General features: G+C 38.6%; 1 protein-coding gene across 1 annotated transcript in view; it reads right to left on the reverse strand.

Annotated features, from left to right (window-relative positions):
• Window positions 1-15,214, reverse strand: part of mrps5 (mitochondrial ribosomal protein S5) — a 33,209-nt gene extending 17,995 nt beyond the window's left edge. The window contains exons 1-6 of the mRNA XM_026190268.2: window positions 15,114-15,214; window positions 13,376-13,528; window positions 8,782-8,907; window positions 8,137-8,250; window positions 7,570-7,689; window positions 4,648-4,682 (exon numbers count right to left, since the gene is read on the reverse strand). Of these exons, the coding sequence (XP_026046053.1) occupies window positions 4,648-4,682; window positions 7,570-7,689; window positions 8,137-8,250; window positions 8,782-8,907; window positions 13,376-13,528; window positions 15,114-15,162 (597 nt within the window). The 5' untranslated portion in view covers window positions 15,163-15,214. The remainder of the gene's footprint in view (window positions 1-4,647; window positions 4,683-7,569; window positions 7,690-8,136; window positions 8,251-8,781; window positions 8,908-13,375; window positions 13,529-15,113) is intronic.
• Between the last annotated feature and the right edge of the window lie 2,742 nt (window positions 15,215-17,956).

The raw sequence follows: 17,956 nt of genomic DNA on the forward strand, positions 1-17,956 counted from the left end.
TGCAATATAAGAAATAAATGAAAAATGTAAACTTTGCAGTGTTGCTCTGTGGTGCAGCTACGACACCATAGCAAAGTTTACACACTGTGTCTACTTGATCCACGTCTGACTCCGCGAACCCATAATGTTTCCACACCACTGAAGGTTTTTTTTTTTTACCTCTCTTTTCAACCAACGGCAGTCACTCTCCTCTCCAAATAACTTCTGCTTAGCTTTCCGAGCTTCCTTCGGGTCCTCTTAAGTATTCGAAATGCAGAGCAGTGCGCTTGATTTGCCACACGGAGCAGCGCGAGAGTAAAGCATGAGGGAGGGGCTAATAATCGGCTCAGTCATTTTTAATGATCGTTGAAAGCCCAGATCGTAATCGTGATTAAAATTCGATTAATTGAGCAGCCCTATGTTACAGGACAAAAACAATGAATATGTAGGCCTACAAAAATAGCCTGCTTTGATAATAAATAAAGCACATGCAGTATCTCACTAAAGTGAGTACACCCCTCACATTTATTTAAATATTTTGTTATATATCTTTTCGTGGGAGAACAGTAAAGACATGACACATTGATACAATGTAAAGTAGTCAGTGTACAAGTCAGTGTACAGCTTGTACAACAGTGTAAATTTGCTGTCACCGTGCCTATTATGTGACTTTTGGGATTAATACATCTAAATAACTGAACTAAACAAAGCAGTTCTTATCATCCTTAATGTGGACATCTTAAACTGAAATATCAACCTTTAAGTTATGGATGAATTTTGTTGCACCTATTTTTTGGCTTGCCAGGAGATCTTTATGTATTTTTACAGTCTGTAATTTGCCAGAAGCACCGCGTACTGGAAATACAATCCAATCCAATCCAAAAGAGACAGTATGAACAGTGTGACAGGTAAAGACTCGCCTACAAAGATATAACTTAGCAGATACTGAAGGAGAGATGAGTAGATCTCTAAGTATTTCTCTTGGCATAAACATCAACTGAAATGAGCTGATACTGTCAGACAGCAAGGAGTAAGTTCATTTCAACAACCTTAAAATAACAATAAAAGGATGTGTGGAATGTATGCATCTACATTCTATTATTAAAATAAAATGTGAAATAACAAACATACATTTTTTTAAACTTTAAAAATTTTTCACCATTACATTCAAAAGTATGTACTTATTCTTATCTACATTTAATGAGTCTTATTAATGTTACACAGCTCCAGCCTTTTGTTTCCCTTCTTCTCACCTTTCGACTTTCAAGATAACTTTCATAACTTTTCCTTCTCTTACACTTTTTCTCTTTCCCTCCTCTTCCCTCCCTCCTGCTGGATGTATTCACTAATGGCATGCCAGCATGATTGTCCTTGGGAGACGAGCCTTTTATTCCAGTAAGCCTTTTTCATTTCATTAGGCCTGGATTTATAGTGGTGCACACTTACGCTCACACTCTCGCACACACGCACAGAGGGTATATTTATAGAAGGCGATGGCACCATAAAAGCGTCCATCGGTTTCCAGGGGAAGCCTAATGTCTGTGACACCACTTTTATTTATGCAGACAGGAGCTGTAGGGAAGACTATCAATGACACACACACACACACACACACACACACACACACACACACACACACACACACACACACACTCTCTAATGACATGTGTGTATGGAATAGATCTGGAAACAGTCACATTTAAAAAATTAAAAATCATACATGTGTGTATATAAAATATATAACTTATATTTAAGGTATAGACAAACAGGTATTCAATGAAAATCAGATATTCCACGTGTGTGCACCCCCGTCTCTGCTGCACATCTGGGTCTTCCTGCATATGTGACCTTGTAGTGTTACCCCCATTAGTTCAGTAGGGTCCATTAGCACTAATTGAATTAAGGTAAGTTCCAGGATCACTAAGACAGAATCTAAATGAACTGTCTATGCAGTGTAGCTTTATTCTGTTTCTCTTTCTTTCTCTCTCTCTCACACACACACAGCCTTCAAAATACAATTTTTCTTTATCCTGAAGCACACACGACTGCAGTGCAAAGTGTCACTTAGCTACCAGGTTCACCAGATTTCAACATGAATCCTCATATCTTTTACAAGTTACATGTAGTATTAGGCCATATTTTTCATGCTGAAATATTCAGATTTAAGCATCAGCGGTAATCAAGTTTTAAAAATCTATTAATCTTCTCAGTGGAGACGGATATACTACATGCTATAAGGCTATAGGACAATTTAATCCATTTAACTCTATGTTGCTCTATGTTTACTACACCACTCGTCAGCAGTGAAGCAGGTACTTTCAGCTACATCAGCATTTAGTAGGGTTTTAGCGTGTGTGCCACCACACGCTAAAACCGTAATAAAGGCAAACATGCATTTATTACGGCATGTTTGCCTCTTTCTTTCATTCTTTAGTTTGTGAAATAAAACGAACAAAAGCTGAAACAGAAAGAAACAGAAAGACTCCTTTGCCTCTTGCTATATTACATCACTTTTACTGCTTGTTAGGAAGCTTTTATTGTACCCCTGTTAACATAACTGTTTCTTTCAACTCAGTTGCTGTTATCTTCACATTACCAGTGTCTCATTAGCTCCATTTTTAATGTACGAGGTTGTGCACCCACAGAAAAACATGGAGCAAGACAGTAGCCCATGACAGTAGCATGCTATGCAGTAATGACTGTCACATCGCGCTGCAATTAAACACATGTAAATAAACTGGGGGAATAACATAAATGCACTTTTTGTCTTTCCTTTTGTCTATTCTGGTCCCACAGTAATTTATCATCTTAATAATAAATACCAATTCAGTAAATTTACAAACTGTATTTGAATGCAACATTCTAGCAAAGCAATCCTGAAGTCAAGTCTCGAGGTGCCTTGACGTAAATGCAGCTTATTAATTTCAAGCTATAATTATTGGACTGAAATAAAGGCAGTTCACTGGATCTCTAGCATGCTGCTCATTAATTGCACAACCCTATACTATTTATCACCTGGATGGAAACAATATAACACTTTTCTGGCTTGCATCAGCTTCAGGAAGTCTTGGTGCCACTTTCATTTTCTCCAGTCTTGGGTAAAACACTCAAGACTAAAGGAGAATGTTTGTTTATTGGATCGTTGACTTCAACGGTTGGAAAATTTGGCCTGAAAATGTCATACCAGTAATGAAAAGGCAACTGATTATATTACAACTTCATTCCTTCCACAGTTCTCTTATCATGGGACAAATGACACAAAATGGTACTAGTCTTACCTTTTTCTTGTCCAGTTCAGCTTCTACAGTCTAGTTAATGACTGCCTAAAGGGCAATTCCTAATCGTCAACAGTCTCATAGACATTCTTTTGGCGAGAAACTACAATCAAAACCGTCTGATATCAAAAACAACGCTGCTCTAATCTGAACCTGACATCCAGCCGCAGTGCCATCATTAGTGTGATGGTAACTCTCTTCTTTGTTATTATGTCTCCACTGACGCATGTGACATCGTCAGGTCAAACTAAAATGACCAAATTTTCTTCTTTATCCAGCTTACTGTTATTTTCAAAAAGTAGTCATTACATAACTTAACTAGGAGAGACTGAGCTTTTTTACAATTAAAATATCCCTTAAATCAGGAGTGGGGAACTCCAGGCCTCAAGGGCCAGTGTCCTGCAGGTTTTAGATCTCACCCTGGGTCAACACACCTGAATCAAATGATTAGTTCATTACCAGGCCTCTGGAGAACTTCAAGACATGTTGAGGAGGTTACTTAGCCATTTAAATCAGCTGTGTTGGATCAAGGACACATCTAAAACTTGCAGGACACCGGCCCTCGAGGCCTGGGGTTGCCCCACCCCTGCCTTATATTGACAGCATAAAAGTTACACTGCAAGACAGTTTCAGGAATACTAAAAACCTCCAATGGTCTTCAGGATTTTAAGGGTCAATTGTGATCTTAATAAACTGCATACTGTGTGAAATTCTAAAAGAAAAAAAAACTGCAATTATATCCACCAAACTCTTGAATGAACAGCTTTGCTTTAGGGCTAATTGTATGCTTGGTTTCATACATGAAGCAAACGTGACCTAGATATTACACTATTTGACTTCAGGGAGTGCTAAACCAGTCCAACTGCTCAAATGCTGCTGCTTAGTTCTCAAATGGAGCTACCCTTGCTCAGCAAATTTGCCCCTATCACCATCCATGTGTACACACCACACTGGATTTTCCACTGCTTTGAAATACTTGAAAACTGTTTGCTCCCTTTGAGGCTTTCTGCAATATTTTAATGTACAGTCAGATTTATTTAGAAAATGACACATAAAACAAAATAAGCTAGAAGTTCCTAGGAGTCTGGGGGCTATCAGTACAGCTGTATTTTGTCCAGTCAGCTAATGCAGAGAGATGAAACGGTTCTTATTAACTTGGTTGGGGTAATAAACCAGCAATTAAAATGAAGTGAAACAATTAAACCGTCAAAAACGTATTCTCTTGATGAAAACTGTTAATTTGATGACAATGCTGCACAAGGGATCATCCTCATTTATTAACAATACAGCCTTTTTTACATTTTTGAAACAATTTAAACGCAACTGTTAATCAACATTGTCGAAAACGTAGAGTGTGTCGTTCAGTAAACAGAAAGGGACAAGAGACACTAACCTCGATGACACGTGAATCGAAATCCTCGTAGGTTTCTGTGGACAGAGGAAAGAAAGACAAAGAAAGAAAGAAGTTCAGATAACAAAGCTTTAACACGCAAATGCATTTAAGCGCACACATCTGTACACACATACACTATAAACCGATTAACCAGGCGAGCGTAACAAATACCCAGAAGCCCTTGCAGCAGCGTAACGGGTCTGCACTTTTCATTGTCAGTGACCTTTGAAGGATGTTACTCTCCCAAATGCACCCCGTTCACTTCTAACCAATTAACAACAAACAAAGGAGAGCTGACTCAAAGGCTCCAAGGGGAGGACACACACACGCACACACACCCCCACCACAGCTGGTATATTGACCCAACATCTGTAGGAGACCAAAGCTGATCAGAGAGAAGTAATCAATTTCCAGCTCCCTTCACATCACATTCACCAAACCCCGAGTGTATCCTTGGAAGCGCGAGAACAACAACGTCAGGACAGCGCGTGAAAGAAGGTGTTCGGGCATGCAGGGGGGAAGGTGTGTATGTCAAGGTGTGAGAGGGCTTGTTAGCATAGAGGCAAGTGCAAAGGGAAGAGAGATATAAAACTAAGGAGGATGTGAACCAAGCAGAATCTTGTTCCCTCATCCTTTGTGGTTCGAGGTAAACAAGCTCAACTCCAGCAAAGACTAATGTTTAAAGATATAATGAGGCTGGGAACAGTAGGCTAGCTGCTTCATCAGTGAATCAGCCGGAATTAGCCAACAGTGTTCCTCAGAGTTTCAGATGAAGAGTTGACTGGGCAGGAGCCCAACACTACGGGCTTCAGAGCAAAGCTCTCTATATGCACCGGCATTTGGCCGAACAGCTGGTTACATTATCATATTAAGTTTTTACTCTAAAAATAGTTTTTGATCATTGGACTATGATGCATGACACATGTACATCGTATGGCCAGTGAAAAAGATTCATTTTCCAATGATTTTGGATTTTTTGTTAATCACTCGTGAAGCAAATAAAATCAGATGATCACAGACACAGGATAAGATACAAACTTAAGACATTCATACAAAAGATATAAATATATTTGTTTTCCCAACTTTCATCAGCGGTTTACTTTTTGAATTATCCTGTCACTGAGTTCTTTGGTTTAAAAATCTCCACAAAATTAGTTTATTTCTATTAAATAAGAGTGCATTTATGTTTCTAGCAAGAATACATCAACAGTCACTGTGGAATATATTGACCAAACTTTGTGTGAAAGATTTTAAATTACCTTTCATAAGTTTTAATTGATCATTAGTTGTCAATAATTAAAGTCTTATGGGCTCCACTGTAAAAGGGGTTGGAGATGGATTTTAAACCCACTAAATGATCAGCAAAAGCAAATTTGTTTCAAGAACAATCACAATAGGATGTTTTAAAGCTATCAGAGAGGCAACTGATTCGGGAGATAATGTGCAACAACAAAAACAACAGAATCCTAGGCAAAAATGTGTCAGGAGACTGACATCTGGATCTGTAAAAAGAATTAAAAATAACAAGTTTCATATACAAACTTTATACCAAGAAAATGTGATGAAAATACTGGTGCTTGTGTTAGCATTCTGAACAAGCTACATACAGTTACAGTCTGTTACATTTTACTTCACAGAGACTTTATCCTTGTCCCAACCAATTATAAGGACCTATCATTGCTGCCATGGTCCACATGACTGTGATTTGTAGTCACATTTCTGGGAAGTGGCACATCAGGTTACAGGTTACAGCTGTGGTGTGCTGTAAATTGAGTTTTAAGGCTGTGGTTATAAGACATTCCATTCAAGGTGTGATGGACCAACAGCCCTGCATGGTTCATTGCAAAGTAACAGTGTGGTCATTTGGGTTTCTTGTACAGGAACAGGGGGGGGAAAGGCAAACAGCGTGGGAGGAACGAGAGAAGCCGAGAGGGTGATGGAAAAGGAAATGGAAGAGAGAAAATAATGAATTGAGAAATGACTGGAAGACATGAGGAATGGGAATAGGAAAAGAAATCTGGGGTAAAAAGACAAAGAGTGAACAGGAAAGCCACAGAGAGCAAAAAAGAGAGGGATGTCTTTCTAAATTAGGAAATTGTCCCATTTGACACTTTTGTCAAATTCTCATTTTCATCTCTAGCAGTGAGCCCCCATGCTGACCTCCTTCTGCTCTCTCTCTATCGCACACATACACACCCAGCATGCCTCTTATTACACTTGTATTGCTTCATCCACCTCATCTCTCTCCATCACTATAGTCATCATAACGTCTCGCTGTGTCTTTCAGTGTATATCTAAGTGAGGTGCCCCTCTGAGACCTGCTGTGTCATGATCTAGACTCTTGTTACTCCATGAGAGTGAGGTGGAGATGTCTGCACTGTGACGGTCAGCTCAAGCTGGTTGTATTTTGTTCTGCTACTTTTCTGGATTCACTAAAGACTGTTGTAAATACAACAAGGAGCAAATTGAAGGACACTGTTACCTAAACCAAGTAGGTCATGTTTTTGAAAGCATTTACGGCTCATTTTACTTGTAAACGCAGTAGTTCGAAAGGTTCTGATAAAACTTTGTATGGGTGTAGAGCAATGAGTGGGGTCATATTAAAAATCCATTAAAATTTGGCTTGCATCCACCACGGTCTACAACTTAATGATTTAGAGTTGAAAATTGACAAAAAGCCTTAAAACTATATCTACATAATTAACTACAGTACTGTGGGACGATTTCAAATATCATTGACCTCTGACCTCTCCTTTGCTGTCAACAGATTGACCTGAGAGTCAAAGTGATAAATAGCTCTATATAGCATTATTAAGATGACAAAAGGTTTTCCGGTTGAAATACTTTTTGAGCATAGTTGATTAATTTTAACAGTGTAACGGTATAACAGCAAGACTTTGTGAGCATTTAGGTATGATTTACCTCCATTGGGTCCAGGGTCAGGCGGCCCCAGGCTGATTCCCCCCCAGGAGTTTCCTGTCCAACCTCTCTCCCTCTTCACCTTCATCTTCCTCCTTCTCTCCCACTCATCCCTCTGACGCACTGCAGAAAAACACAACAGACGAATTTTTGCAGAGGTCACAGCTGACTACAAGGAGCACAACACGATAAACATCAAAGGTGCTATCTGTCAATGTCAAATTAACTGTGTAATTACTATTAACAAATGAGATCACAGTGGAGACAAATTAGCAGCTTCTATGTCCCAACAGTGGTGCTTGTTTTTCAAGATTAAGACCTCATTTACCCCCACCGCTCCTTCTTGGTGGCTCGTGAAAAGTTAATTTATTTTTCCAGAAAAATGATTTTTCTTTGGCTTTTCTAACGCTCAGAAGCGGAATATAAGCTGACAACTGATGGACAGCTGTGATATTGGATAACATAGCTGGCAAAATGTCAGTGCATTCATAAAGTTGCACAGGTTTGTGATCATTTTGTGCTTCTGCGCAGATAACAGTGACATGTGATGGGATATTTGTGTGTCTTCACCTAGTTCAGCTTGAACCTCCTGCTGCTCAGCTTCGCCTCTTCGACTCATGCTCTGCAAAGCGCCATCCTTCAACACTGGACTGTTGAGTCCAGGCCACAGAAAACCGCCACGACCTGGAGGTTAAAAAGAGAAAAAAAGGAAATCAATTACAGGAACAAAGAATGAGAGGAAGAGAAATTAGTACTAATTATTTTGCAAACATTTGTATTTTCTTTGTATATATGGATCTAAGGCCATGATACTTGCAGTGTGTGGATAAAAACAGCTGTTGACAGCTGTGGACACCGAGTGAAAATAGTTGTTCCCATTATCTTCCATACCTGAGAGAGCTCTGCGGGATTCCAAAATGATGGATGCTCTCTTGCAGAGCATTAATAATTTAACACTAAGTAATGAATATTCTAGTTTGTCATCCTCATCAGCTGCTTCTTAGCTTCAGCGTGAGTGTCAGTGTGTGATTGGCAGCGCTTGTGTTAACAGCTGAGCAGGAGAAATTTATGCACTTCAGAACAAAGGAAATCATTTAGACAATTCAATTGTATTATTTAAAGAGAAAATTATAGGAATTAGATTTTCTGTGTTTTACCAGCTTTACTCTTCTGTCAAGAAGTGAATTAAAGAAAGGCACGCAGTGGAAGTCTCACCCTCTCCAATGGTCTGTCCTCGGTTCAGATCTCTCCTTAGTTTGCGTCTGGTACGCTTCCCTCGACCCTTTCTTGCTCCAGCACCGGACTCAGCCAACACACCTCTCCATAGCTCTTCAGCCGTTACTGTAAACACACACACTCACAGTTAAACACACACACATTAAACAAAAATGGTCATACCATGTTTGAGAATAAAGGTTATCTATGGTTGTGGATGGTTATTGAGTTATGACTGACAAGCCGTTAGGCAGTGAAGAAGCGGTTTCACAGTCCAAGCCACACCTCTTGTCACATCCGTCTTTTTATGACTAACATGGTGGTGAAAATCTAGAGACTTCAGAAACCAATGGTTAAAGTCCCGGTAGTTACAACCATCTTTCAGACTGTTTGTGATTTTACCTTTGTTTAGTTCTTATCACTCTTATCAAGGTCTTTTCTCAACATCTTTTATGGTTCACATATTTAAAAGTTTTATTTTTCTTACATGAAAATGTAAAAAAGGCTTTAAATGTTTGTTTTCTACAGATTAGCTGTATGAAACTAGCCTTTTTCTCCAAATGCATTAAAGGTTTTAGAATTTCACTGTCAGTAAATGACAGATTTGTTTTTCTGATTACTTGAGACCTAAAACAATTCATACACGAAAGATAAAACTAAATGATTAGTATTTGACAGCTGATAAATCACTTAAATGACTTTTGATTAAAAAATGAAAATATTAAATACGTTTTCAAATGTGAGAATTCACTGCTTTTCTTGGTCTCACATTGGGGTAAATTTGTATTTGGGGCTTCCTGTAATTGTTGGACAGACAAAACAAGACGATAGTTATTTTCAGCACCTCACTGAGTGAGCTAATACCAGAGGACTGTTAGCAGTGACAACAATTTGAAACAGATTAAAATATAAGACACACCTGAAACAGTCTTATTAAAACAAGTGTCTCTTCTGCTAGCAGGAAAAATGCTGCCAGCAGAGTAGATTTAACTACTCATCTGCCACACCTTCACCTTGACTTTCGCTCAACTCACCAAGTCAAAACACTTAAGAGTCAAAAGATCATAAACATTTCAGAATTTGGGTCCGTCCTCTCAGAGCTGACAAATAAAAATGTTAAACAGTAATCTCACAATGTAAGATCTAACTAATGTAATGTGAGAATGCTTGGAGCCTTGCCCCTTTAAAAGCCACAAATAAGGATGTTCAGTAAGTGACATAAGGGAGCACCAGGGACCGTAACTAAAAGCTAATAAATTTGCAGTGGCTATACAGCAATCACTGTAAAGTGGTAATTCATCACCAAAGGCCCAAGTAAGGATCTGCAGTACATCCACTGATTCAGACATATCTGAAAATCAGTAAGCAACATGCACAATAAAAAGTTAAATAGCCCAATTAAATATTTATAAGCGAATACTTAAAGAGTCTTCCTGGAGAAATACAAGCCAGGGACAGAGTCAATGTAACGCGACAGGCTGTTTGACAGTGTGTTTTTCATGTAATCACAATTCAAACTGAAAGTGTGACGTGTTGACAGGCACAACATTTTCTTAATTACACGAGAAATGCTGAGGCATTGACTGTAAATGATTAAGACTGAAAAAAGGAGTAGTTATGAAGCGGGTGATGAAGCATGGCAGAGAAAGCAGGAGATAAAAAGAGATGTTTTGACAGCTTCATATATGCCCACTTCAAACACTGTCATCAGTCCTGACATGAATTCCAAACAAGCTCTGCTAACGTGCATTTACCAGTGAGAACATCCCTTTGAACATGGCCAGATGAATCCGGACACTATAATAATATGCACCCATTTAGAGCAGGGCGATATGACCAAAAATATTTATCACGATATACATTTGAAAATTTGCGATAACGATATAACTGACGATGTAATTGACACTAGACAAAATTAGAGATGGCACGATACCACTTTTTTATGTCCGATACCGATATCATAAATTTGGATATCTGCCGATACCGATATGAATCCGATACAGTGTTTTTTAATCAACAAAACTGTTTTTTTAAATATCTTGCTGCATTTTGTATAAGTTCATACTCAAGTTTAAAACAACAACTACACTAAAGCTATTCTGTTATACCTGTATGCAAAAAAAATATTTCATAGTTCAGCAATACTGATCAATCTAATAAACTTAAACCTACACCATCCTCCCTATTCTGGTATTTTAAAGAGTACTTAGCATAAATATTAAGCAACCTAACTAATAGGGTTCCAACTCCCAGAAACAACAAAAATAAATAAATAAAAAATAGGGAACCACCCCTCACGCTCCACCTCATGATGCTTAATTGACGTAATCAACCTTAATTTGATGCAGTGTGAAAAAAAATGCACAGAAATCAATTCTTTTTCAAGAAATATTAAATAGATTCAACATCTTTCTTCAACAAAATTGCAGACTGCACAGATGGTACCTTCCCAAAGGAAAAAGTACTATAGCTTACTAGGGTATATATATTAGACTTAATAGTTACTATATACAGTAATTGACTTCTATTCATTTTACATCAAATTAAAACTTTGGGTGTCAGATAATTATTTATTAAAAGCTCGACATTTTAAATGAGAATAAGAAAGAAAAGTATGTCTTTGTGCCCCCCCTTTTCCCTGTTCATGCCCTATCGGCCCCCCTGGCTAAACTTTGCTAGATCCGCCCCTGCACAGTTACCAGCCGTCAGCTACGTAGAAAAAGATCCTGGTGTAGAAAGTAATATTAAATAAATTCTAACAACAGCTTATCAAGCTTAAACGTGCTGCTGTTGTTTATCCACTGGTTTCCTCTTTCTGGTGCAGAGTGGGCCAAAAACAAACATGAGAGACGGACTCGCGACAGAAAAGCCGATCAGCTGATCATTAAGCAGTTTCATGATTGAAGTAGCAGCAAGAAGAGGCAGTCGCTCCATATATCATTTGTTAAGCTTAACGCAGGAATGCTTTACAAACATTCAGAGATGGACATAAACACTTGCTTTACTTCTCTCGGGATAACTTTGTCGGAGATGAAATGCCGGGTTGCTAGCGAAGCTCCACATGCTATCCAGACCACCGACAGGTCCCGCATGCCACAGCCGCTCTATCACGTGATGCATACTGCTCCGACGTGCTAACGTTCTGAGGCGAGTTACGGCGTGTTGCAAGTTTTGTGAGGTGCTTTCGTGATATTTAATGGATCGGATTACATTTTTTATTTTTCTCCGATATCCGATCCAGTAATTTAGGTCAGTATCGGACCGATACCGATACGTAATATCGGATCGGTCCATCTCTAGACAAAATACTTTACAACTCCACAATTTTATTAGGGCAAAAAAAAAACATCAATGTATTTTCACTTAAACAAGGAGCTGTTTTTTTTATGTGCATTAAAGTTATATAAAAATTTAACAGTGCAAATGCAAATTCCTCGCTGACAGTTTAACCAAAAGGCATTTCCAGTGGAAATTGGCCGACATATCCTCAGCATAACCATGTATAATATCCACAAAACTGAAAAAGAGGTTATACACACGCAATACGGTAATATTATGTTGAAGCACAGTACGTATCACTCCGCGAGGCTCCTGCCTAATATAGCCGTAATGCTCCGACAAGCCATCAAGTGGTGCAGGTTCGTAGCTTAGCAAAGTCGTACTAAAACATTGGACAGATTTTCGAGCGCCGTGTACGACATAAAATCGTTTCGAGGTCAGTAAACAAAACCAGAATTAATATATAAGGCACACGGGATTATAAGGGGCACTGTCGATTTTCAGAAAAATCAAAGGATTGGAAAATACGGCACACTTAAAATCAAACAACACAATAATAACGATGGTCCGCTAGCATGCTCTACCAAAAATAGTGCTTTGTTGTGTATCTGACGGACGAAAGCTAAACTAGTTCCACACCACTGAAGCTGCAGCATTATTACAAACCCATTCTGGTTCATCCGCTTCATTTAACGATCCACTTTCGCTCTTCTCATTCTGCGTTGCAGCCATGTGCGTATGTAAACACAGGCACTGCGTATGCGCGTTTTACCCACATTCTATCGCGATATTTCATTTTCTTGTCGTTGCCCAACATTATACCGGTATTACCGTGAACGGTATGATATGGCCCAGCCCTACACCCATTAACATTTGGTTTCAAGAAATCACCTGTAACTGTCTCGATTGTTGTACAGGCTTTAAGCAAAGCCTGAAGAACGTCACTGCTGAGATTTTCTCCCATTCAGACTGACCATGAGTAAGTGTTAATAATGTTAATATGTTCCACTGATCCAATTAATTCACAACACTTAAGGAAAATACATTTTATGAACTGTTGTGTTTTTCATTTTTGTTGTTTTGGGATTTGTTATACTTGTGCTTTGCTACTGTTTTCATTTTTGAAATGGAGTAGTTGATAAGTTTTGAAACTCAGGGCCATCCCTGTTATAACCTGTGTTATATAAGGAGACAACTTAAAACATTCTAAACAGCTATGCTTTTGCAAGTCATGCTATGGTGTACTTTTAATATTATAGTGGGAGGATGATGGCTGGAGAGAAGAGTTTTCAAAATCATAATTTCATAAACTTACGCTTGTTGAAGAAGCTGCCGTGTCTTGTTTGCTGCGATGTTGTTGGAGGGAGCGGTGAAAGTGCAGGGTGTCTTTGCAGAGACGCAGCTGAGGCTCGACTTGCCAAGAGAGACGCCTGTACAACTCCTCCTACAGCACGGAGAGATGCTGCACCTGTAGACCAAAGACACCAAAGAAAAGGCAGATCTTATTAAAACTGCATTACTTGCATGATGACAACATGCAAAGATAAAGTCATGAAAGTATGTCCACTCAAGTCAACAGCTGGGCTAATAACCAAAGAGAATACATTAAATGAGGATATATAAACCACCAAGTTGTTGTAGAATTTCACTAGGTACATTTTCACATGATATAAAAAATATGATGCTAAGGGTTTACTTCCCTAGCATACACAGCAAAGTCACAAGTCCAGGCATATCTTAGATCATCAGCCTCCACAATTTTTTAGTAAAAAGGGAGCTACTTCAGCAAAACACAATACTTTACAAACATACGAGACAACTGTTTCTGCTGAAAGTGAAAACAGCAGACATGTTCTGCCACTCGTGGCAAAAGCGGACCATTGAGCACAATCAGGTTATGAAGGCACACAACAAATACTCAACACTCAACTCAAGCATCTTTGGAGCACTTGCTAGTTAAATGCCATATAACAGTAAGAGCAAAAGGTGTAACCGATGCAGTCGCACGGCGGAAAAGGTGAACTGTAAGCAGATGGTTAAAAAGAAAATTTTTTTTTTTTCAGTTTTTATATGTGACAATACTGTGCAGACTCCTGAAGAGCTACAAGGTGAAGTTACTTTGGTTATTGTTAAGCAGTTACACTCTACTTTCACGTAGGATTTCCAGAGAAAACACTACCTGGGCTACGTTTCTTCTCATATTTGTCCTATGCTGTGTCACTGGATATAATGTTGCTGCCACTTTGTGGCAAGAGATTGACACTTTCTTTCTTTTTTGTCATCAATGACACTTGTTAAAACAGCAATGGCAATCACTGATAAAATGTTATTTATCACATTTTGTTCTTTTTTAATCGTCAGAAATTATTATAATAAATAATAACAATAAAACATTTTATTTGTAGGCGCCTTTCAAGACCCCCAAGAACAGTAAAATACCAAAGTTGAAGTATGCATAAAAATAACAGCTGGAAAACACCATACAATTAAACGTACGGTAAAGAATTATAGAATAAGCAGTGCAGAATCAAACAGGCTTAGAAATAAGTGCTTTAAGGCTACAAACACTAGATTATACACCTGAAAGGTGTACCTAACAAAGGCGACACTTTATGAAGCACACAGCTATTCTTTCAAGTCTATTTCGCAGAAATAATTCTCAGAACAACCAGTTTCACATTTAAACCATTACATTCTGTTACTTGATCAATATTTAGGGCATAGCAAAATCGATTAGGGAGCAATGGTGGAGTACGTGTAACCCGAAACTTGCAACACAGACACAGTACCACCCAAAAATGAACACAATTTGCTGAATATGTCTTCAATTTAACTCCCTGGATGCTGCTGTTAGTGAATGCAGTTCAGGTTTCTGGCTGAAGTGAGCAATTTTCACGATGTGAGTGATGATGACAGGCTCTTCCGGGTCAACTAAGCAAACCGGAGCAAAACAGTAACAATTCAAAAACATCAAGACAATAAATACACTGCACTTTATAAAATGGGCTATGTTTAAAAAGCTGTGAAACAGAAAAAAGGGCGAAATAATTCACCTCCAAGTGTGATGCGGAGGGCACAGCACACCCCGATGGATGCCGCCATCTTGGAATTCTGAAGGACCTCTTACAGGACAACTGGGGGTGTCTTACGATGCCTGTTGAAAAATCGTAAAATACAGCGAATTTCCATTTCATAGTGATTGAGTATAATTTTCTTCCTGTAATGATCTTTGATCTTGTTTCTTTATATTTTGCTTACAAGGAGTCAGACTTTTTTTTATATATATATATATATTTTTAAAGTGGGATATCACCTCTGCATGAAGCTCAGAATAGTTATGAAATGTCCTTGCTACAAATATTCCACTGTCAACTTTTAGTTACATGAGGCACATAGTGCACAGAGGTTGCCAACTTTTTGCAGAGTCAATCACTAGAGACCTTCAAATTATGTGACCTTCAGATTCGCTCAAGAACAGTACATACAGAGATTCATAGTATGGGTTTCCATGGCTGAGCATCCAAGCCTTACATCACCAAGCATAATAAAACATGCCGGATCAAGTAGTGTAAAGTACTTTGGACTCTAAAGCAGTGGAGACGTGTTTTCTGGAGTGATGAATCGTGCTTCACAGTCTGGAAAATGGTTCTTGTCTGTCTTTATTGTGCCATGTGTAAAGTTTGGTGGAAAAGAGAATTATGGTGTGTTGGTGTATGTGTGTGGTGGGCTGGAATCATATTAAATCCTATGGATAAAGAATGGGGTCGCATATGTTAGCAAAGGTAGGTGAGCAAAAGCCTTTGGCAATATAGGGTGCCATCTTGAAAGCATCTGATTGGCAACAGCTTCATTTTTCAACATAACAATAAAGCCAAACACACTGAAATATAAAAATACTATCACTCATGAACTGTCCTCTCCAGAGCCTGGAGTTCACCATTGAAGCAGTGTGGGATTGTATTAGTAGAGAGCCAAAGAAATGGCATCCAAAATCTAAAGAAGAATTCTGGAATGTCCTTCAAGAAGTATTCCTTAAGGCTGCTTGAAGAAATTTAAAGACAGTTTCCCTAAGAGAGGTAAGGTGTTAAAGAATAAACATGATGACACCAGATATTGACTTTGAGGTTTGTTCAAACTCTACATTCTGTTTTTCCCTTGTATACCAAATTGCCATAATTGCATTTTTCATTGAATTGGTGCACCAATTTTTCTTAGCAAAATATAAACCGTGTTGGCTCACGAGTTTTGCACAGCTCTCTATTTGTAAATAACGTAATCATATCTTTGATTCCTTTATTTACCAAAAAGACTATGCTCTCTTTATAACTGTGTGTGTAAGTCTAACAAGCAATCTCACTCAGTTTCAAAAAGACACTCAGTGAAGAGTTTGAACATTAATGATATGTTTGTGGCTTTCTGGTAAGCTCTTATGTCTGAAAGAAGAAGGAGAAAACAAACAAGATTTTTTTTCCAATGAGGATGTCTGCTGGCTGCACATGAAACTCAACAAAGTCTTAGTTTTTCCTCTTTTGATATTAATTTTCACATTGAGAGGAGAGAAAACACGGTAATTACAATGTTGAGAAGCTGAGAAAAAGATGCAGGAGAGAGCTGAAGTAGCTGTGGGTAGAAAGACAGGAGGAAGGCATGAGAACAAACTGTGATGAGAGGGAGGAATGAAATGCTGTCTACAGAACAGGAAAAAGGAGGTGGATGTCGATGATGCACACAGCATGAATTGCAATGGCAATCTGAAGGACTCTCCTGGGAAGAAATGCATAGTTTAACATTCTGACAGTCAGAAAATATCTAGACATGGTTTAAAAAAATATCGGTCACTGGAAAAAGAATATCAAAACTTCATGACTCTGTATATTACTGTATATATAATGGCATCTTATGAGTGGTTGTAAATCGTACCTTAATACCCATATTATGTCAGTATGCACTGTAATTTTGTTGTCGTTAACCCAAACCTTTCCCATTTCTTTGAAGTGTATTTGTGCAAATCATTCAACAAGTATGTGAGCATCTAGAAACAGAAACTGAGCAGTGATGCTTGATCCATTTGAACATGCAAGCATGCCATTTGTATAATGATGCAAGCATGTGGCGAGCACCTACAGCGCACACACACACAGCTGTCGCTAAGCATGTGCAGCAGGCCACCAATCAGTGCCTCGTGCCTTTGGCCATGATTGCCATGCAGCAGAGTGATTGATAATTATCCTGTATGCATCTCAATTTCACCTTATTCAACATAATTTCCTCAGTATTACAGCCCTTTCCCCCGTAGATCTGCAATCAAAAAGCTGCTGAAGAAAGGACAGCCGTCCAGCTGTGTGTCAGCAGGAGATGGGAGCTCCCTGCTGTTGAAAGGATCAATGGCTTTCATACAGTAAGTTTTTCTATAATAATTGCCCCATAATGACAGCTTCATCCAGGGTTTTATGTAAAAGAGTGAGTCACTTTTCTTGGCTTTGTACAAGAGAGCGGAGGAGTGAAGAGTGGGAATATATATATATATTTGAGGTAAACACAGTGCTGCTGGAGTTCAGCGCAACTTCAGTCAAAGTAAGAGAAGTTTGTCATGCACAAGCTCTGCTAAATGTTGGTAATGTAATTTGGTTCCTGTCAGAGCAGAAGGGTCAGCATCGTCTTCTATATGGAGCAGGCTATTAGACTGAACTGAACAGTCACTTCAAACTGGCTGCAAAAACAAGTCAAACCTCACAGGCTGCTATGTTAACGTGTTCAAAATTAAAGATAAAATTATTATGTTTATAGCCTTGTAGTTTTTCATACCTATTATACCTATTTATATTCTGTTAAAGCTTAAAGCAGTGTGCGCCTGCATTTGACTGACAGTTATGCATGCACATAAAGAGTCTATCTT

This window comes from Astatotilapia calliptera, chromosome 13 (genome assembly GCF_964374335.1).
Source record: "Astatotilapia calliptera chromosome 13, fAstCal68.1, whole genome shotgun sequence".
Classification (NCBI taxonomy): Eukaryota; Metazoa; Chordata; class Actinopteri; order Cichliformes; family Cichlidae; genus Astatotilapia; species Astatotilapia calliptera.